This window comes from Canis lupus, chromosome 16 (genome assembly GCF_048164855.1).
Source record: "Canis lupus baileyi chromosome 16, mCanLup2.hap1, whole genome shotgun sequence".
In the NCBI taxonomy this organism is placed as follows: domain Eukaryota; kingdom Metazoa; phylum Chordata; class Mammalia; order Carnivora; family Canidae; genus Canis; species Canis lupus.
The window spans coordinates 16,615,109-16,638,213 of record NC_132853.1 but is presented as its reverse complement, the minus strand read 5'-3'; the positions used below and the strand labels follow the sequence as shown (position 1 = coordinate 16,638,213).

Below are 23,105 nucleotides of genomic sequence, written 5' to 3'. Positions count from 1 at the left end.
AGACACAGAGAGAGGCAGAGACATAGAGGGAGATGCAGGCTCCCTGCAAGGAGCCCGATGTGGGAGGATGTGGGACTTGATCCTGGGATGGGGATCATTGCCCCAAGCCAAAGGCAGATGCTCAACCACTGAGCCACCCAGGCATCCCTTGAGGTGGACTTTTACTTTAATTTTCCATTCTAGGGGGATCCCTGGGTGGCTCAGCGGTTTGGCACCTGCCTTCGGCCCAGGGTGTGATTCTGGGGTCCTGGGATCGAGTTCTGCAACAGGCTCGCTGCAGGGGGCCTGCTTCTCCCTCTGCCTGTATCTCTGCCTCTCTCTCTCTCTCTCTCTCTCTCTCTCTGTCTCGTGAATGGATAAGTAAAATCTTTACCAAAAAAATTTCCATTCTGCCTTCCTCCATCCCCCACCACTACTGAATTATGAATTTTTTGTGGGCCTATGAAACGCTGCATGATACAACCTACTGCCTAAATCTCCAACCTCCTCTCCATCCCTTCATCTATATCACTCTTTCCCTTTGTTTATTAGATACTAGATATGGTCTACGGCCATACCACCCTGAACGCACCCGATCTCGTCTGATCTAGATACTAGATATGCTGGCCTCTATTTACTTCTTTCCCAGAGATACTAAGCCTTTTCCCTTCTCAGCTTCTTTGTACTTCTAACTTGTTCTATCTGCTTAAAATACTCTTTTCTTAGCTTTTCATGTGGCTTATTCATTGACATCTTTAGTCTAAGGTCACTTGTCACTTCTTCAAAGAGGAGTTTCTGACTATATTATCTAAAATAGACCTTTTTTATCTCTAAGAAGGCACTCTTTTTTTTTTTTTTTTTTGGCTTCTCTTATAGCATTTATGAGAATCTGTAATAATTTGTTGGGCTTTTTATTTTTTATCATCAAGTGACTCCTTGAATGTAACTTTTGTAAAGGTAGGGACCTGATTAGTCTAGTCTGTTGGCAGTGTTGTGTCCCTAGTTCCTATTATATCATAGACACTTAATATTTATTTCTTGTTTAAATGAATGGATGTATGTAGATGTAAACAGAAGGTATTAATTTTGGTTTCATATACATGTATATGTAGGACACCTGTTTCCCATTATAGGAAACCTGTTTCATTCATTTACTTATTCCCCAAATATTTATTAAATACATACAATGTATAAGATATTGGTCCAGATGCTATATTTACATATGAAATTTGATTTTGAGAACTAAAGGGGATATTATTAAGGTGATAAATAATTAAAAGTCAAATTCTTCTATGGTATATACTAACAGTCTTTGGCAGATGCTTATCTCTCTTATTTATAGATAGAAACAAGATTCAGAAAGGACATAGGCTAAGGTTTCATAAAAATTCAAACCTGTATTTCCTAACCTGGTTCCATATTTGTCCCACATCATACTGCCTCCCTGTGACTTGCTTTTTTTTAAATTTTATTTTTCTTATTTTAGGGATTCAGCATGCATAATGCTATTAAGGTTTGAAAGATCAGTTGCTTTACATTTTTCTGAAAAGCAGGTGATGTGACCTCCCTGTGTCTTGTTTTTGGGGTGTTTTGGTTTTTTGTTTGTTTTGGTTTTGGTTTTGGTTTTTTGTTTTGTTTTGTTTTGTTTTTTGTAATGGGATTGTAGCTGTCCCTTTATGTTACATGATTTTTAGGAAGAATGGCTTAAGAGTTAAGGCATTTTACACAATTAAAAGCACTTAAAAAATCAAAAGAATTCATTTCACCTAACTTTTCAAATACAGGGCTGTTGTATAAAGCAAGTTACATTTAAATACACAGAATCAATTACAGTATTGAGAATATGTTTTGTTTTCATTCCATTGACTTCAGCAGATATGGTTTTTATTATCTGAGATGGTACATATACTTGTACACTTAGGTGTAAATATGTTCATGAGTAAGTAAAGAACTACTATATTGTCAGAGGCTTACCTTTTCTCTACTAACAATTTTTCTTATGACTTTTTTCTTAGCATATGTTTAGACTATTAATATTTTGAATTTTTTTAATTTATCAGACTTGTCATTTAGGTTAGATGATCGAGAGTTGTGGTTGTGGAAATATTTTACATAGGTGTTTTAAAAACAATGAAAATGGCTTCATTTTTTGTTTCATGATTTTAGCTAGATTTCTCGGAGGTCCCACAGCTAATTAAAGCTGGTGCTCTGTGTTGCTTCTGCAATACTACACTGCTTTTCTAAACCGATTTTTTTTTCCTATAAACTGCTAAGCCCTTACAGAAATGTAAGCTTTTACTGTTGCTATGATCATTATTCAGAATCTAACTTGATCCAAATTATACTGAAGAGAGAACCTTGTATCTTTTTGGACAATTAGTATGTACTCAATCTAAACCGATTTTTATGGTATCCACATCACACAGTTGCTAAGATAAATGCATGTAAAGAAGCTTTGTAAGGCATGTCTGTATGAAGCAAAACATAATGAGGGTTTTAGAGAGTAAGAAAAGCAAATACTAAAGATGAAAACCTTTTATGTGCATTGTTAATTTACATGCCTTAAATATAATTTGAAATACTTCTAATGTTAGGATCATCTTTGTGAAATTAAATTTTAATTGTGTTAATGGAGCATGACCATATTTGAAAAGTATAAGACATATGATCACCATAATTTAGTGACTTTTACAAGGAGTGGCTTTATTCCAAAAGTTTTTGGTGTAATCATATGTACATTTGTTGTGTAATAAATACCATATGACTCCAATTAAATGATGGTCAGATTACCCAGTCCCACGACCTGGGATCACGAACTGAGTCAAAGGCAGACTCTCAACCACTGAGCCACCCAGGTGCCCCTGCTTGTTATTATTTACTTGGTAACTACCTGAAATGGTTTATACACATACATACATACATACATATACTTTTATTTCTTTGTGAAACATCACTCCATGGAGAAAACACCATTATAAAGGTAATGCTAATGAAGCGATCCTACAAAAAGTGGTGCTCCTGGGACGCCTGTGGTCCAGGATCGAGTCCCACATTGGGCTCCCTGCAGGGAGCCTGCTTCTCCTTCTGCATGTGTCTGTGCCTCTCTCTGTGTGTCTCTCATGAATAAGTAAATAAATCTTAAAAAAAAAAAAAAAAAAGTGGTGTTCCTAAGTAGAAAAATGAGAAGCTTATGGAAGAAGCTACATGTATTAGTAGTAGCCATAAATATGAGAATATGCAAAGATCTTGAGATATATCCCTTACCTATATTAGGGGTTTTCATATAATAGAGACTTGAATTTTTAACATATGAGGACTGATAGTATTTATTTCACTGTGTTATCTATCATTTCATTTATGGGATATTTTATTTTATTTTTTAAGATTTTATTTATTTATTCATGAGAGACACAGAGAGAGAGGCAGAGACACAGGCAGAGGGAGAAACAGGCTCCATGCAGGGAGCCCGATGTGGTACTCAATCCCGGGTCTCCAGGATCAGGCCCTGCGCTGAAGGCAGGCGCCAAACCGCTGAGCCACCCCGGGATCCCCCATTTATGGCATATTTTAAAATTACATGTTATTATTTTAAATTTAATTATTTTAAATGTAATTATTTTAAAATTACATGCCCCATTTGTCTCAGGTTGTGCAGTTGTCTTCCATATTGAAATAGATGACAAAGCAACTTAATAGAACTCTGAATAATACTTTTCTTATTTTCATATTCATGTGGTAGTATACAGTTTTATAAGGCAAAATAACCTAGTTTGGAGCTTTTATGCAGAACTCATTTTTCTTCCCTTGGAGCATATGGAAATCAAATCTATCTTCAGTCAGTACATGGCTTTGTTATACAGTAAAACAGAGTTGGAGATACTCTGCTGTAGTGAGGAATTTATCTTCCCAGATATGTTTGCACAATGTGACATATATATCCTCTGTCTGCCCCCGTTAACTATGATTGCTACTGTATTAATCTAACAAGTGTCTTGTTACTCATTTATTTAACAAGTATTAAATGAGTGTCTCCTGTGTGCTAGGTACTATACTAGGCTCTAGGGAGTCAAAGATGAATTAGACTCAGCCTCCACTCCTTGGGAATTCATTCTAGTTGGAGAAATAATAAACATAATTATGATATCTTATAAGATATATTCTTAAAGTATTAAATGAGACACCATTTCCAAAAAAAAACTTTGTAAGCTTTACAAATTTAAGATATTTTTCTTCCACTGCATAGTACAGTGTCTAATATATCCTAAATGCTTGTTTATTCATGAATGAATTGATAAAAAACAAAATAATGAAAGCATAATATTATTTAAAAAAAAGAATAATTAGTTCTGCCTGGGTGTATACATAATGGGAAAGGCTTCACAAAGGATGTGACTTTTGAGCTGGACTTTAAGATATAAGCAATTTATGTTGAGAATAAGGTAAAGGGATTCCAAGGCAAGAGAAAGACTAAAACATGAAAGCACTTTGTACTCTATCAACCGTGTATGTTTAGGTTTCTCATTCTGCCTGTGTCTTTGCCTCTCTCTCTCTGTGTCTCTCTCTCTGTCTCTCATGAATAAATAAATAAAATCTTTTTTAAAAAAATGAAAAAAGCTACAGATGGGAAGAAGATATTTGCAAAACACTTATCTGATGAAGGACTGTTACCCAAAATATACAAAGGACTCTTAAAATTCAATAATTATGGGACGCCTGGATGGCTCAGGGCATGATCCTGGAGTCCTGGGATCAAGTCCCACATCAGGCTCCGTGCATAGAGCCTGCTTCTCCCATTGCCTATATCTCTGCCTCTCTCTTTCTGTGTCTCTCATGAATAAATAAATAAAATCTTTTTTTAAAAAATTCAACAATTAAAAAGTAGGCAAAAGATCAGAACAGACAATTCATCTGAGATGATAAGCAGATGGCAAATAAGCATATGAAAATATATTCAGCATCATGTCATTAGGGAATTGCAAATTAAAACAATCAGATACCACTATATACCTATTAGAATGGCTAAAATCCAAAACACAGCATCAAATGTTGGCAAGGATGTGGAGCAGTAGGAACTCTCGCTGCTGGTGGAAATACAAAATGGTATAGCCACTTTGGGAGCCAGTTTGGCAGCTTCATTAAAATATTAAATGTAATCTAACCATATGGTCCAGCAGTCATGCTCCTGGGTATTATCTAAATGAATTGAAAACTTATGTCCAAACAAAAGCCTGCACACAAATGTTTACTCATAATTGCCAGAACTTGGAAGCACAGATAGAACAGTACATCCATACAATGGAATATTATTCAGTAATATAGGAGTAACCTAGCAAGCCCCAAAAGACATGGAGGAGCCATTAAATGCTCAAAAGAAGCCAGTCTGAAAAGGCCACATACTGTGTGTGTAATTCCAACTATAGCACAAAAGGCAAAACTATCAACAGTAGAAAGATGAGCTGTTGCCAAGGGTTCGGCGGGGGGCGGGGTGGGGGAGAAGAGGAAGAAGAGTAAGTAAGTAGGTGGAGCACATGGGCAGTGAAGCTATTCTGTATGACATTGTAATGATGGGTACATGACATTATGCATTTGTTAAAACCTGTAGAACAACACGAAAGAGTGAACCCTAATGTAAACTATGGATTTTATATAATAATGACCAATATTGGCTCATCAATTGTAATGTACCACACTAAAAGATATTGATAGGGGAAAATGGGTGTATGGGAACTCTACTTTCTGCTAAATATTTCTGTAAACCTAAAACTCTTCTAAAAAATAAGTCTACTGATTTTAAAGAACACACTGCTAATAATTTAGCTTTAACTTTTCTCTTTTTTTTTTCTCCCTAAATTAGAATTCTGAGTCTGATGCTTTACTCTTTGTCCTTAGGTAACTTCATGTAATTAGAAAACAAAATTTCTATGCCAAAGGAAATAAGGAAATAAGCCACCATATATAATGTTAATGGAATAGGGATTGCAAATAATTTATACTTTCATCCTTTTTTCTCTATTTCCCAGATGGTATCTATAAAATAAATATCTGTTTGCACTAAAACAGTTTTTTGTATCCTATTGCAGCTTAATTGTATTCACTTATCTATCTGTTTCAATAGATATATATATGCAGGGGCACCTGGGTGACTCGGTTGAACGTCCGATTCTTGGTTTCAGCTCAGGTCGTGACCTCAGGATCCTGAGATTGAGCCAGTGTCTATTTGAGATTCCTTCCCCCTCTCTCTCCCCCCTCTGCTCTTCCCCTGCTCCTGCTGTCTCTCTCTCTCTCTAGAAGAAATAAATAAAATCTTTTTAAAAAGAGAGTGTATACAAAAATAAATAAGACCTAGATCTTAAGGGTCTCTCTGTTTAACTACCAGTAAAAGACTGCATCACCACAGTGTTTGGTGTAAATGATATGATTGGTTGCAGTTTACAAAGGGATCAGTTTTATTTTTTTTAATTTTTTTAAAGATTTTATTTATTCATGAGAGACACAGAGAGAGAGAGAGAGAGAGAGAGAGGGGCAGAGACACAGGCAGAGGGAGAAGCAGGCTCCATGCAGGGAGCCTGACATGGGACTCGATCCTGGGTCTCCAGGATCATGCCCTGGGCTCAGCTAAGCTGCTGAGCCACCAGCCTGCCCAAAGGGATCAGTTTTAAAATTGTTATTTTTGGGGATCCCTGGGTGGCTCAGCAGTTTAATGCCTACCTTTGGCCCAGGGCACGATCCTGGAGTCCCGGGATCGAGTCCTGTGTCGGGCTCCTGGCATGGAGTCTGCTTCTCCCTCCTCCTGTGTCTCTGCCTCTCTCTCTCTATGTCCATCATAAATAAATAAATCTTAAAATAAATAAATAAATTTAAAGAAATAAAATTATTTATTATGCACTTGCTTATCTTCTTATTTACTTGTTTATTTGTTTACTATGTACTTAATAGAATAAAAGAGGATTCTAATTAGGTGTTATTTAAGTGATTTTGCCAAATTCTTATGTTTGTTTTTTTTTTTTTGGTTTAAATTGCTTTAAAATATGTGCTTGAAATCCCATTTTTTCCCCCTGAAATTTGTGCCATTTTGCAGTGTGTGTGTTGGGGAAAATTAATTATTAAAAAGAATTGTTTAAATGTTGCTTTGGTGATTCTACTGTTCAATAATTGGTGATGAAATTTGACTCCTTGTTTTCACCTAATTTAAATTGGTCTTGAGAGAAACAGAAACTTGTTGCTTACAGACTCCAGATGACTTTATGGAATGCCTTTGAGCTGTTATGAAGTACTTGTTTAAGAAGGATAATTCCACTTCATTGTATATATTATTCCCCAAAGGAAAGCAATTTTAAATTTGACTTTTACAATCTTTATGCCATCTTTATGGAACCACTCTGTTGTTGAATTGGTATCCACAATATCAAAAATGCTTGGAATGAATGGTGTCTCTTCAGGAGGGCTTAGGGTAAATGAGTGACTTTGGGCAATCTGAAACTTAGAAATCGCTGGCCTTCCTCTGTATTTGCCGTTGTATAAGCTATGGATGCCACTGGGAGGGAGGACCTCCTTCTCCATAAGATAGGATATTTGGGATTATAATTTTGTTTTCTTCAATAAGTAAGAAAGCCTATTAGGTTGGTTTCCTTTTCAGGGGAATCCAGCCAACTGTTTTCTTTGACTGCAGTTCAGATGATGCTATAAAATTACCATTATATGAGGATAAATTGTGAATTTGAAATATTTAAAATGACCTATCTTAATGAAAATGTGTTTTAAGAAAACCTATTATTGAAAATCAGTTTTCTACAAAAAAAATATGGAAAATGAAGGCATGAGTATTTGCCTTATAAGATACTTAATATAATTTATGTAAATAGAATGGTCTTATTACATTTAAAATACGACTTAAAATGGCCAAAATGTTACTTTCAGAAAGGGTACCTTTTAAGGAACATACTCATTACATAAAACAAGGGTTATATCTATGTGCTACAAACAACATCAAAGAATTTTCTTGCTATGAAATGACACAAAAAGTTGTTCCTTAGTGGCCATTTCAACCTCACTTCTTCAAGGACATTATCTTTGAATAGAAAACAGAATGGCTTTGTTTTCCAATCAGAGTCTAGCAGTTAGGGTGATTTATTAGCTAGTAGAACTTTAGCTCTGAGATCTGTGGTCAAGAACAAATCCACAAGAAATTTTCATATCTTATAGAAATCAGATAATTATAATAATGGAAGTATATCTAGCTGGTTTTCTGATGATTTGTGTGAAATGCTTAGCTTTCTGTTTTTTCATTTTTATCTAGGCAGATTCACTTGAGTTTAGTTAGACTGAAATGTATTTTCCATATTAGGTTCTGTTTGTTTGTTTTTTAACACTGTTTCACCACAATAATACTACTTAAGGTATGTACCTTTATATTCAGTCTAACTTGGGATTGGATTTGTGTAACTATTGTTGCTGTTTGGTACATTGGTCAACACTTCAGTTTTTAAATTTTTAGCTTTTCTGTTCCATTGTTTATCCCTCTGCCAGTATCATGGTCTTTTTTTTTTCTCCAACAGTCTTGATTACTGCAGCTATGTAATAAGTATTAAATTTGGGTAAATTAATTCCTCTCGTTTATTCTTTTTTCAGAATTGCTTTAACCATACTAATTATTTGGCTTTCTTATAAATTTTACAATAATCTTGTCTATATCTAGGAATTGCATTAAATTTATAAATCAGTTTGGGGAGAATTGACATCTTTACTCTGTTGAGTTTTCCAACCCATGAATGTGGTGTATGTCTCCATTTATTTAGGTCTTCTTTGATTTCTTCATCAATGTTGTGTCTATACAAATTCTGAACGTGTACACAAGTTCTGTACAGTTTTATTAGATTTACGCCTGTTTTTCTTTCAACAGTTATAAATGGCATTCTTTTTAAGTTTGGTGTCCACATGTTTTTTGCTAGTACATAGAAATACAATTGATTTTTGCATATTTATAATGCAACCTTGCTGAACTCATTCTAGAAATTTTTATATAGATTATTTGAGATTTTCTATGTAGACAATCTTGTCATCTGCAAATAAAGATCTATTTCTTCCTTTCCAATCTGTATACCTTTTATTTCCATTTCTTGCTTTATTGCATGGCTAGAATTTCCAGCACTATATTGAATAAGACTGGTAAGAATGGGGTTCCTTGCACCGTGCCAGATCTTACAGAGAAGTGTTTAATCTTTTACGGCCTTTTTTTTTTTTTTAAGATTTTTATTTATTTGAGAGAAAGAGTTTGCATGGACAAGAGAGAGCATGAGCAGCAGGGAGGGGAGAAGGAGAGGGAGAAGTAGATTCCCTACTGAGGAGGGAGCCCAATGGGGTACTCAATCTCAGGACTCTGGGATCATGACCTATGCCAAAGGCAGACACTTAACCGATTGAGCCCCCTAGGCACGTCCAGTCTTTCACTGTTAAGTGTAATGCTAGCTGTAAGTTTTTGTAAATCCTCTATCAAGTTGAGCGAGTATTCCTCTAATTTTTCTGAGAATGTTTCTCATGATGGGTGTTGTATTTTGTCAAATGCTTTTTAGCCTGCTCATATATGGTGGGTTACATTGATTGATTTTTGAATAATTTTTTAAAAAAATTTTATTTAAATTCCACTTAGTTAACATACTGTGTAGTATTAGTTTCAGGTGCAAAATATAGTGACTCAGCACTTCTATACAACATTCAGTGCTCATCTCAAGTGTACTCCTTAATCCCCATCACCTATTTAAACCATTCCTCCATCTACCTCCCTTCTGGTAACCATCAGTTCTCTATAGTTAAGAGTCTGTTTCTTGGTTTCCCCTCCATCCCACGTCTTTTTTTCCCCTTTGCTCATTTGTTTTGTTTTTTAAATTCCACATATAAGTGAAATCATACAAGGTTTGTCTTTCTCTGACTGACTCATTTCACTTAGCATAATACTCTCCATCTAGCTCTGTTCATGTTGTTGGAAATGGCAAGATTTCATTCTTCTTTATGGCTGAGTAATAAATATATTACTTTATATATATATATTATGCATGTAAATATTCCATTATATATATTTACACACACTACATCTTCTTTATCCAGTCATCAATCTGTGCACCCTTGGGCTGTTTCCATAATTTGGCTATTGTAGATAATAAGCAGCAGAGTGCATGTATCCCTTTGAATTAGTATTTTTGCATCTTTTGGGTAAATACCTAATAGTGTGATTACTGGATCATATGGTAGTTCTATTTTTAATTTCTTGAGGACCCTCCATACTGTTTTCCAGAGTGGCTACACTAGTTTGCACTCCCCCCAATAGTGTAAGAGGTTTCCCTTTCTCCACATCCTTACCAACACCCTGTGTTTCTTATATCGTTGATTTAGTCATTCTGACAGGTGTGAGGTAGTATCTCATTGTGGTATTGATTTGCATTTCTCTGATGATGAATGATGTTGAGCAGCTTTTCATATGTCCGTTGGCCATCTGGATATCTTTTTTTAAAAATATTTTATTTATTCATGAAAGACAGAGAGAGAGAGAGAGAGAGAGAGGCAGAGACATAGGCAGAGGGAGAGAAGCAGGCTCCATGCAGGGAGCCCGACGTGGGATTCAATCCCAGGTCTCCAGGATCACGCCCTGGGCCAAAGGCAGGCACTAAACCGCTGAGCCACCCAGGGATCCCCTGGATATCTTCTTTGAAGAAGTGTCTGTTCATGTCTTCTACCCATTTTTAATTGGATTATTTGTTTTTTGGGTGTTAAGTCTTATAAGTTCTTTATATATTTTGGATACTAACCCTTTATCAGATACATCATTTGCAAATATCTTCTATTCCGTAGGTTGCCTTTTAGTTTTTTTGGTTATATCCTGATTTTTGAATATTGAAGCCATCTTGCATTCCTGGAATTAACCGCACTTAGTCATGGTGCATAATTATTTTTATATGTTGCTGAATTCTATTTTACATTTTTAAAAATTAGGAGAACTGAGTTAATTTTATTTATCTCAAGAACCTGTTGAGGAGCTGTTTACTTGGTTATTAAGACAAAAATTGAATGATGACTGTGAACAAGGAGAAAAGTTACCAAATCTGAAAAAGACTAAAGAAATTATAGGAGCATTCATATGTTGTTCATTCTTTGGGGTGAAAGGGGTCAAAGAACTGTTGTCTAGAATATGGATAGTCTGTCCTAGCTATTTAAATTGCTTCCTAGAACAATAAAATTTAGAATAGAGATCCTCCAGTGACATAAAGGTTGCTAGATGAGAGGAAAGGGGAAGAATAGAGAAATGGAATAAATCTTAAGAGTATAGATTTTTATTAGAGAGAAGTCATTATCTAAAAGTAGTAGGGAAAACTAAAACTGATTGTAGAAGAGAGGAAGAGAGCTATCATTTATTGAGACAGTAAGAGCCAAATTTCTGAAGTCAGACTGAATTTGAATCCCACCTCTGCTAATAATTGTGACCAATGATTAGATTACTTCTTTCAGTCTCCATTTATGTGTGAATGATGAGAATGATATCTACTCTTGGGTGGGGTAGTGTATTACATTCCACATATGAGAGATCATGTGATATTTATCTTTCTCTGTCTTATTTCACTTAGCATAATGCTCTCATGGTCCATCCATGTTGAAAAGGCAATATTTCATTCTTTTTACCACTGAGTAATATTTTATTGTATATATGACAATTTCTTTTTTTTTTAAGATTTTATTTATTTATTCATAAGAGACAGAAAGAGAGGCAGAGACATAGGCAGAGGGAGAAGCAGGCTCCATGCAGGAAGCCTGATATGAGTCTCCATCCCGGGACCCCAGGATCACGCCCTGAGCGGAAGGCAGATACTCAACCACTGAGCCCCCCAGGCATTCTTGTATCACAATTTCCTTATCCATTCACCTGTTGATGAATTTAGGTTGATTCCATAACTTGGCTTTTGTAAATAATGCTGCAGTGAACATGGGGATATGTATTTTTTTTTTAGTTAATATTACTACTTTCTATTTTTCACTTTTTATTTCACTTCCCAGAAGTGGAATTGCTGGATCATGTAGTAGTTATATTTTTAATTTTTTGAAGAACCTCCATACTATTTTCCATAGTGGCTGCACCAGTTTATATTCCCACCATCAGTACACAGGGGTTCCCTTTTTTCCACATAATTTCAACAGTTGTTATTTCTAGTCTTTTTGATAATAGCTATTCTAATAAATATGAGGTGATATCTTACTGTGATTTTGATTTGCATTTCCCTGATGATTAAGATGCTCCTTTTCATGTATCTTTTGGCCATTGATACATCTTTTTTTTTGGAAAATCATTTATTCAGATCTTAGGCCACTTTTTATTCAGATTGGGTGTTTTGTTGGTTTTTGTTTTGTCTTGTTTTGCTGCTGATATGAGTTCCTTACATATTGAATATTAGCCCTTTACCAGATATATGATTTGCAAATATTTTCTTCCATTCAGTAAGTTGCCTTTTTATTTTGTTGATTGTTTCCTTTGCTGTACAGAAATTTTTTAGTTTGGAAGAAAAAATATTTTTCATTTGATGTAGTTCCATTTATTTATTTTTGCTTTTGTTGTTTTTGGTATCAAATACAAAAAAATCATCACCAAGATCTATGTCAAGGAGCTTACTGCCTGCATTTTCTTTTGAAAGTTTTATGGTTTCAATTCTTATGTTCAGTTCCCCAATCCATTTTGAGTTAATTTTGTGTTTGGTGTAAGATAGTGTTCCAGTTTTATTCTTTTGCAGTGGCTGTCCAGTTTCCCCAAAAGCATTTGTTAAAGAAATTGTCCTTTCCCGCTTGTGTATTCTTGGCTCCTTTGTCATAAATTGACTATATATGTGTGGCTTTATTTCTGGGCTTTCTGTTCTGTTCTGTTGATCTATGTCTGCTTTTATGCTAGTACCATACTCTTTTAATTACTATAGTTTTGTAATATAATTTGAAATTAGGGAGCATGATGCCTCCGGCTTAGTTTTTCTTCCTCATGATTGTTACGGCTATTCAGGGTCTTTTATGATTCTTTACAAATCTTAGGATGGTTTGTTTTGTTTCTGTAAAAAAAATGCTGTTGGAATTTTGATAGGAATTAAATTGAATCTACATATTGCTCTAGGCAGTATGGCCATTTTAACATTAATTCTTCTAATCCATGAGCTTGGAATATCTTTCCACTTATTTATGCCTTCTTCAGTGTCTTGTATTAATGTCACCTTGTGTTTAAATATATTCCTAGGTATTTTATTCTTTTTGATGCAGTTGTAAATGGGATTTTCTTAATTTCTCTTCCTGATAGTTTATTATTAGTGTATAAGACAGATTTTTGAGTCATGGGTTTTGCATTCTGCAACTTTACTGAATTCATTTATTCTAACAGTTTTTTGATTGAGTCTTTAGGGTTTTTAATATGTCACCTGCACATAGTGACAGTTGCTTCCTTCATTGCAGTTTGGATGCTTTTTTTTTTTTTTTTCTTTTTCTTACCTCATTGGTCTGTTTAGGACTTCTAAAGCTATATTGAATAAAAGTGACAAGAGTGGGCATCTTTGTTTCTGATCTTAGCTTTCAGCTTTTCATCATAGAGGATATCAGTTGTGAGCTTGTTGTATATGATCCTTATGTTGAGATACATTTCTTACCTGCTTTGTTGAGAGTTTTTATCATAAATGGATGTTGAATTTTGCGAGATGCTTTTTCTGCATTTGTTAAGATAATCATGATTTTTATCTTTCATTTTGTTAGTGTGATGTATCCCATTGATTGTAGATGTCAAATCATCTTTACATCTCTGGAATAAATCCCACTTAATCATGGTGTATGATCTTTTTTTAATGTATTCAATTTGGTTTGCTGACATTTTTGTATAGGATTTTTACATCTGTATTTATCAGGATATTGGCCTATACAGTTAGTCTCCTCTTATCTGTGGTTTCACTTTTCATGATTTCAGTTACCTGTGAACATTACCTTTTCATGATTTCAGTTACCTGTGGTCCAGAGGCAGGTGATCTTCCTTCTGACATATTGTCAGAAGGTCAGTAGTTGCCTAATGCTACTGTTCATTCCCCTCACTTCACCTCATCACATAGTCATTTTATCACCTCATATTATCACAAAAAGAAAGGTGAGTACAGTACAGTAAGATATTTTGAGAATGAAAAATCACATTCACATAACTTATTATAGTATATTGTTACAATCCTATTTTATTCTTAGTTATTGTTGTAATCTCTTATGGTGCATAATTTACAAATTAAACTTTATCATAGGTATGTATGAATAGGAAAAAAAAACATAGTATACATAGGTTTCAGTACTATCCATGGTTTCAGACATTCTCTGGGGGTCTTGAAATGTAGTCTTCTTAGACAAAGGGAGACTACTGTAATTTTATTTTCTTATGGCATTTAGAACAGTACATGGCTCATAATCTCTCCATAACTATTAGCTGTCATTATTTTTAGCAAAATTAACAAAATTAATAGTCTGTTCTTTTGCACTTAATTTAGTAGTTTATTTGATTTTATCTTCATAAAAAAATAAGGTTATTTAAAAGATAAGGCTATTAACACAAAACTGGTTTGATGAGGGGCACCTGGGTGGCTCAGTCTGTTAGGCATCTGCCTTAGGTTATGGTCGCAGGTCCTGGGATGGAGCCTGCATGGGCCCCCTGCTCTGCAGGGAGTCTGCTTCTCCTTCTCCATGTGCCCCTCCCTCTGCTCATGCTCTCTCTCTTTTGTGCTCTCTCTCAAATAAATAATATCTTAAAAAAAGAAACTGGTTTGGGAGCACTGAAGTGGCTCAGTTGGTTAAGCATCTGTGTTCAACTCAGGTCATGTCCCTAGGGTCCTGGGATTCAGCCCCAAGTCCGGCTCTCTGCTCAGCAGGGAGTCTGCTTCTGCTTCTCCCTCTCCCGCTGCCCCATCCCCTGCTTGTCTGTGTGAGCACACACTCAAATAAATAAATAAAATATTTTTTAAAAAACTGATTTGCTGTGATTGGCAATATAATTATTTACTTTCAAATTATACTTCCTGAATCTTAAAATGTCTTTTTTTTTTCTCTTGACCTTCAGTATACTAAGGCTTTAATGAAAACAGTCAACCAAACCATTGTGTTGAACAAGGAGATATTAACCCAGTTATAGTTAACCACTCCCTCTTTTGTGAACTTATGACCACCTTACCAAGATGCCTGTAGGCATATATATTCTCTGTCTCTGTAGTCTGTAGAAGTTAGTACCTTACTTATCTTTGTAGCTCCTGTTTGATGCACTTCTTTTCCAGGGTACTTCCATACATTTGTTAACAAAATAAATGTTTATCATATTTATCAATAGAATTCACCAGAGCAGTGGGTTTATTTGGAAATTTATTATCAACTTTATGCTTAGATTTAGAATTAGTGCATAGTTACTGAGAAACTGCTGTAATAAATAGCAAAAAATACTTAGTGTTTACCGTGTACCAGGTTCTGTTCTAATCACTATATATAAACCTCTCTAATCCTCTTAACAAGTGGAGGTGGAGTGTTTTTGCTTATCATTCCCGTTACAGTTGAAAAAAATGTAGGCATAGGGTAATTTACCTAATGTCCGATTGCTAGTAATTTACCTAATGTCTGATTGCTAGTAGAGACAGCATTCAAAAGCCAGATAGTCTGCTTTTAATTCCTCCACTATCTTTGTAATTTTTGAAGTTTGGGTTTTGGTTTGTTTGTTTGTTTGTTTGTTTGTTTGTTTTTAGGGGTGAGGAGCAAGGGAAGATTGAGAATCTTAAGCAGGCTCCATGCTGGGCATGAACCTGACTTGGGGCTCCATCTCATGACTCTTGAGATCAGGACCTGAGCCTAAACCAAGAGTTAGACACTTAACTGACTGAGCCACCCAGGCGCTCCATGTTATTTTTGAAATTCTCAATCATAGGGCTTATAGAAGGTATTTATGACATTTTTTAAAGTTCATTTTTGTCTCAATTCATACATTAATAACTTAGATTTCCTGGTCTACTACTTTATTATGAAACTTCCAGTTATTAGTTGATACCATGAACTTAGAAATTATTTTGCAAAGTAGTTAGAAAAAAATGTGCAGGTATTCAATTAAGAACCTGCTGTGCAGGGACGCCTGGGTGGCTCAGCGGTTGAGCCCCTGCCTTTGGCTCAGGGCACAATCCCAGGGTCCGGGATCAAGTCCCACATCGGGCTCCTTGTGAGGAGACTGCTTCTCGCTCTGCCTCTGTCTCTGCCTCTCTCTCTGTCTCTCATGAATAAATAAATAAATAAAATCTTAAAAAAAAAAAAAAAAGAACCTGCTGTGCACCTTGGGAGTTAGTTTTCATGCATTCTGCCATAAAGCAGCACCTTTACCTTGATACCTATGAATTCCTTCCTAAAATAGACTTCTTTCTTTCCACTGTGTGAACATAAATAGGCAAACATTTTACAGATCAAAGGTGTGTTTAGTGTCTTTATTCAGATTCTTGAATTGTTTTACAATAAGTAAGCTGAAATTTGGTTTCGTTTCCAAAACAAAACTGTTCCCCAAAAATGGAAGGAACTTTAAGGTGTAAATAATTACTACTTATAGACATCAGAACTATATTTCCTTATCCTGTCTCAACAAGTTGGTTGTAATTCTTAAGGTTTGAATAGGTTGTGGTGACAAGTTTGAGCTATCTAGATTAAAGAAGTTTCATTTCTTTATGCTGTCATTAAAACTGTTCTGTCTTTAATCATCAAGTATTTCTGTGGAAGAAATAGATTTAAGCTAACAAATACAAGTAAGATGAAAATTATACATGTGGATGAATTAAATTTATTTCAGGGCCCAGAATATTCTTCAGATGCTTTCAAAAGTCTTTGATATTCTGTTAATATAAATGGCTGAAAAGTTAACCTCTAACATGTAGAAAAACTAAGTACAAGTTTTAAATTAAATGTGCCTTAATGATTTCAGAATTTTCATTTTCATTTTATTTTCAGTTCAGATCGTCTGATAGAAGAGACAATAAGGTAGGAAAAATTTTTGTTGTACTTTAGTGTGTTTTTTGTTTGCTTGGTACATAAACATGCTAAATTAAACCCTGTAACTAGAGTTAAAGTTAATTTACCATTCTTAAAGATGGGAATTTCACTAGGTTGTGATGTATTTTTACTGTGTCCTTTCCTTATCAGAGACATTTGAAGCCCAGAATTTTTGTTTCTAGAATTAGGCTGACTTACCTAGGTTAATTTTTCTGATTAATTCATATTCAGTACTTTCAGCCTCAATCTTTTCATTCTCAAGTTTTAGTCGAAAACCACCTTTGACATGTGATTTGGCAGATGTCTTATTTATACCATTTATGTAGATTTGGTTTTTTCACAACAGCTGCAGAAAATCTTCTGCAGTAATATTTAGTGTTATCTGTAATAACACTGAAGTAGTTATTGCTTAAGGTAAGGGACATTTATTTGTTGGTCTGAACTGCTTAATTCTCTAGGTTTGGTGAATTTTTAGGTACTGTCTTATGACAATAAAAAAGTAAATGAACTAGATATGATCTCGACAGTTTAGAATTCAGCAGTGTCTAAAGCGTTTCTCGGGAAAGATATAATGAAGTACTTGGAAACATCAACAGACCTGTTTTACTCCTACCAGTGGCCTTGGTGTTGTGCTCAAATGTTCTACATGCTTTATTTTATTTAATTTCTTCAATAACCCAAGAAATAAATACTGTGTCCAAAACAAAAAAGAAATTAAGGTAAGTAATTTGCCTATGATCACATGACTGATAAATTATGTTGAGGATTCAGATCCTCAAATCTGAATCTTTGTAATTCTAGAACTAGGGCTCTATCTAAACTACTACCATATTTAACACCTTGTAGAAAGAGTACAAGCTTTGGAGTGTGATTTGGTTTGTGCTGCTCATCAGATCTCTGTTCTTGGATAAGTTTCTTGGGGCCTTCATTTTCTTATGTGTTTAAAAACAAGGATTGGGCAGCCCAGATGGCTCAGCAGTTTAGCGCCACCTTCAGCCCAGGGCATGATCCTGGAGACCTGGGATAGAGTCCCATGTCAGGTTCCCTGCATGGAGCCTGCTTCTCCCTCTGCCTGTATCTCTGCCTCTCTCTCTCTCTCTCTTCCTGTCTCTCATGAATAAATAAAATCGTAAAAAAAATTTTTTTTAATAAAAATAAAGATTGATGATAATATCTACCCTAAAATACTATTGTGAAGATTAAAGATAGTATAAGGTAAAATGCCTAATACAATGACTAGCTGATACTAGGTAATCTATAAGTAGTAGCTGTATTACTAATGCAAACTGTTTTAATTTTTTATTTTGATATTTCAGAAAAATTCCAAGAGTACAAAGAATTCCCATATACCCTTTACTTAGATTCCCCACATTAACATTTTGCCACATTTGCTTTTTCACTTTTTTCCTGAACTATTTAAAAATAAATTGTAGACATGATGCCTCTCTACCACTAAATATTTCATTGTTCATATTTTAAATATGTATTTATATTGATATGGACTCATAGATTCTTATTTTATTCAGTAGGTTATAATGTTTCTATCATTATTTGATAAAGTATAATCACTTACAGTAATATGCAATTATCATATCTGGAGATTTTGTTTAAATTACATGCACTAGGTTGTCCATCTGAACAAAGTTTTCACACAATTGCCTAATTGTCAACTGAAATATTTTTCTTTGACTCCTTCCCTTTCATCAACACATAAAGTAAAATCACATTTGCCAAGGATTTTTTTACTTAAAGTTTCCCTATAATCCTGTTCCTTTTTTTCTTCCTATTATTTCCTCCTCTTTCTGCCTGATTTTTTCTGGGCCAGCCTGCCTTAATTAAACTGTTTAACTCAAAGCTGACCTATTTAAGGGCTAGTAATATGAGTATAAAAATTTGGAGTACTTCCTAGGATAGGAACCTTTGAGAACCGTTAATCACTGCTACGACTATTTTGCTAGTTAAAAAGAAAATATATATATAATTATAAGGGCTTTTTTATTTCATTATTTGCCTTTATTTCAAAATATGGTAGGTATCACAAGTGAAATTTTACTGACTCTGAAACTAGTTATAATTACTTATAGATACTATAAAATTTAAGTGCCAAATAATTATTTTTGCATATTCTCTATTTAACAGTTTACTTTTTCCTTTCCTTTTGGAGATTTTAAGAATATGTGCAAACTGAATATAGACTCTGGCATCAATTAACTGAAAAGAACTAATATTTTTAATATTTATTCTTAAGCTTTAAACCTAGTATTGTCTGTTGAAAAACTATGTGTCTGAGTTTAGAACTAAAGCAGGTAAGAAAGTTCCAGTAAGCACATCAATGATTTATCATTTTAAAAGCATTACATATTATTTGGAGCTTATGTTTGCTTCTGAGTATTTGACCTTTGAAATAACAACAGCCTAGAGTTCACTCAGCTTGACTCCACATGATGCAATGAGATGGGAAAGTATATCTAGATACATTCTGTGTGGTACTGGCAATCATGCATATTCAACAAGATAATAACATAATGTATGATGATAATACCCATTCTCTAAGGAATACAAAGTGCATTGTGGAAATTATTTTTTAATCTTCTTTATCTACTTCTGAGACAAAGTGCATGGGAGATGGTGATAGTATAGTCCCAGTGTAAAAAACAGAGGCATATATGATTCAAAGATTGCCTTCAGAAGCTCAGCCTCACTTTAAATGAAGTTGTGTTACTTTATATAAGACCATCATACCCCTTTTAAAGTACATAAATTTATGTTAAAACAACCACATTTTAAATGTATCCTATTTTGTTACAGACATAATTATGAATAAGAACTAATGATGCAAAAGATGTTGTTAGTTTGGACTCTCCTTGTGTTCTTTTGGATTTGGGATCTAAAATTCAGTGTAAAGTTAACATTGTGGGGTTCCTTCTGTTTTACTCTCTTCTGGTTGTTATCCAGGCCTGCTCCACTGCACTGGTCCAGGGGTCCCTGTTACCTTCAAATACCGCCATTTTTGGATCAGCTATTTCTTTTTTTTTTTTTTTTTTAAGATATTATTTATTTGTTCATGAGAGACACAGAAAGAGAGAGGCAGAGACACAGGCAGAGGGAGAAGCAGGCCCCATGCAGGGAGCCTGAAGCGGGACTCATCCCGGATCCCGGGGATCATGACCTGAGCTGAAGGCAGACACTTAACCACTGAGCCACCCAGGCGTCCCTGGATCAGCTATTTCTTGAATTTAGTGTCTTCCATTTTCTTAGTTTATTCCCTCATTATGCCAGACCATATTCTTTAGTAGTTTCCTAAGACAGAACAAGAGGTCCAATTTTGGACTTCTCACATATATCCTTGATTCATTGTTTAGCTAAGTTAAAGAGTTCTGGTTAGAAATAATTTTGAAATGTTTGAAGGTACTGTTTTTAAGTTCAGTGCCAGTTGAGATATCTGGTCCTTTGAATGTGATGAGCTTTTTTCTTCTGGAAACTTTTAGGGTCTTTTTCCCCCATGTTTTGGGGTGTTCTTTAACCTCCCCATAGTGAGCTTAGCACACATCTTTTCCAGTTCATTGCACTGGACATTGGGTGGGCTACTACCATCTGGAAACACATCTTCAGTTCTGGGAAATTTTCTTAAACTATCATTTTCCTACCTCCTTTTTCACTGTTTCATTTCTGGTTTTTTTTTTGCTTTTAACCGGTAATAAATAGGTTGGGCCTTCTGTTGTTCCTTTCTTACCTTTTCTCTGTTTTCCATTTATCTTTTTTTCAACTTTCTGAGAGGTTTACTCGATTTGTCCTTTCAATGCTTCTATTACATTTTAATTTCCGTTCTTTTTTAAAATTTACACCAGTTTTTCTAAGGGGTGGGTACACTCTTACACACACATATATTTATGTTTATGTTTCATGGTTGTGATGCCTTCTTTTCTCTCTCTGAAGACATTAAATATAATTTGATTTTAGAGTTTCTTGAGCTTCTATTACTGCCTGTTTCCTCAGATTCACTTTTCTGTTTGCTGGTTAGTTGGTTTGGATCCCTGCCTTTCATTAGAGGCTTTTCTCAAACTCATAGTGATTCTTGGTTCTTTGTTCATATTTAAGGGTAAGGCTCCAAAATCCAGTACCTGGAAGCTCGTTCTGTGTACTTGAGTGGTGGGACACTTGCCAAGTGGTAGACCCCACAGTGGATGATCAGAAGGGGGCCTGGCTGTTTCATTGAGAGCTTCATAATGTCAGTATCTCTAAGATCTCTTCTAGGTTAGATCTTCTACTGAGCTTGGGGCAGTCACCTGACTTAATGGTTCAGGAAAGGTAATGTAGGGGTCTGGCATTTACTTGTACAAATTCCATTTTTAGCCCTATTCCACAGTTTTGCCTTCAAAGATACCTGATCCCCTTAATTCATTTTTTTTTTCTCATCTCCTCAATTCTTTATCTTTTCTGGGATCTGGGAAAAACTTTTATAATCATTGCTTGACTCTTGGTGGTACTGAGGCAAATAACTGCAGTAGATTTGGTGCTGATAATGTTATTCACATTTCTTAGTCACTCAGGTAGAATTCCTGCAATTTTCTTTTCAATTTTCTTTATTATGTATGTGTACAGTGTTCTTTTTGTAACAGTTTAAATAATTCTAAAATATATAAAGAAAAAGTTCATTTCCTGGTAGTGTCCCTCCATTCCTGTCCCCTGAGTAACTTATAATAACTGACAGTTGTTAATATCTTTCTAATATGCTCACTGTCATACAGGTGTATACAAAGATGGTTTATTGCTTGAAATGAAAAAAAGATTTCATACTTTACACATCGTGTGCCTTGCTTTAATCATTCAGTATATCATAAAAATCCCTCTTGGTTAATAGAAATAATGCCATCCTATTCTTTTTAATAACAAAATATTATTTCATAGTGTGGTTAAATCATAATCTGTTAAACCTTTCCAGTGTTGTTTCCATTTGGGCAGTTGTTTTTGTGTGTTTGTCTTTTACTATACCAAATAGTGCTCTAATATATATCCTTTTATCTGTCTCTTCACACACTTGTTTCTTCTTTGCCTCCTTCTCAATTCTTGAAATTTCATGTTTTATTTGCCATTTGCTTAGAGTACTCCCTCTAGCATTTTTCTCCAGTAGGATAGCTGGTGTTGCCTGTTCAAAAATATGTTCATTCAGCTCCCAGATGGGTTAAGCTAAGAGACCTCTAAGCAGAGACCCCTACCAGAAGTGGCAGTAGGCAACCCAGCAGTTTTTTCTTCTTCAGGACTCGTGGCCTGTCAGCTGTCAGTTCATAGGTTCTTCTAGTTGTATGTAGCAGCCCTTTACCAGCTGCAGGTACCAGAAGCAGTTCTGTCCATTACTGCAGCTCCAGTGCATGCAGGTCCATGTCTTCCACTCTCGGGTCTCCTCAGGATGCAGTGAAACATAGATCTTTGCCCCAGGCTTGGAGAAAAATCTAGTCTTCCCTGTCGTTAGTTCCTTGGTTCTTCCCTTGCTTGAAAGAGTATAACCTACCTGGCTTTCTTCCTTGGAGATTTCGAAAGAATGTGGGATCTCAGATGGACCCCTCCCCTACATATCTGCCTTAGTTCTTATGTTTCTCCATGGAAGAAATTGGACCAGAAATGCGGTCAGGAATTTGTGCTCTGATCATCATCTTCCTGGAATCTCTTCATCTCTGTTCCTTTTTTTTTTTTTTTTAAATGTTTCATATATTTTCAGATTTAAGAACACTCTGTTTCTTGCTGTTTTTTCTGTCAGTATCTATAGCATTCTACTGTGTATTACATGTCAAAATGGATACTGACCTGCCCTCTAGGTTTCTAATGTCCAGGGAAATAAGGCTGTTGAAAGTTGACCCTGGCAGTGACAGCAAAAAAATACCAACTGAGATTCTTTTAAATAGGATATCAGTGTAGTCACTTGGAAGAGACTATTAGTTTTTGTAAGGGAAGGGACTTTTTCCCATCTCTCTTAGGCATTTAGTGAATGTGTAACCTTTGTCAAAACCTACTTGGAAACCCAGCATAATGTTGCACATGTCTCCTAAAATCTGCCTGGTTGATTGTCAAGTAGAATTCTGGAACAT

The 23,105-nt window shown here is 35.1% G+C and overlaps 1 protein-coding gene across 8 annotated transcripts in view; it reads left to right on the top strand.

Moving 5' to 3' along the window:
- GOSR1 (golgi SNAP receptor complex member 1) overlaps positions 1–23,105 on the top strand; it is a 57,529-nt gene that overhangs the window by 26,693 nt on the left and 7,731 nt on the right. For all 8 annotated transcript variants that reach the window (XR_012008567.1, XR_012008566.1, XR_012008565.1 and 5 more), the window contains exon 7: positions 16,981–17,010. Coding sequence is in view for 5 of the 8 variants with exons in the window: in XM_072779163.1 (XP_072635264.1) it covers positions 16,981–17,010 (30 nt within the window). In the remaining 3 variants the exon portion in view is untranslated. The remainder of the gene's footprint in view (positions 1–16,980; positions 17,011–23,105) is intronic.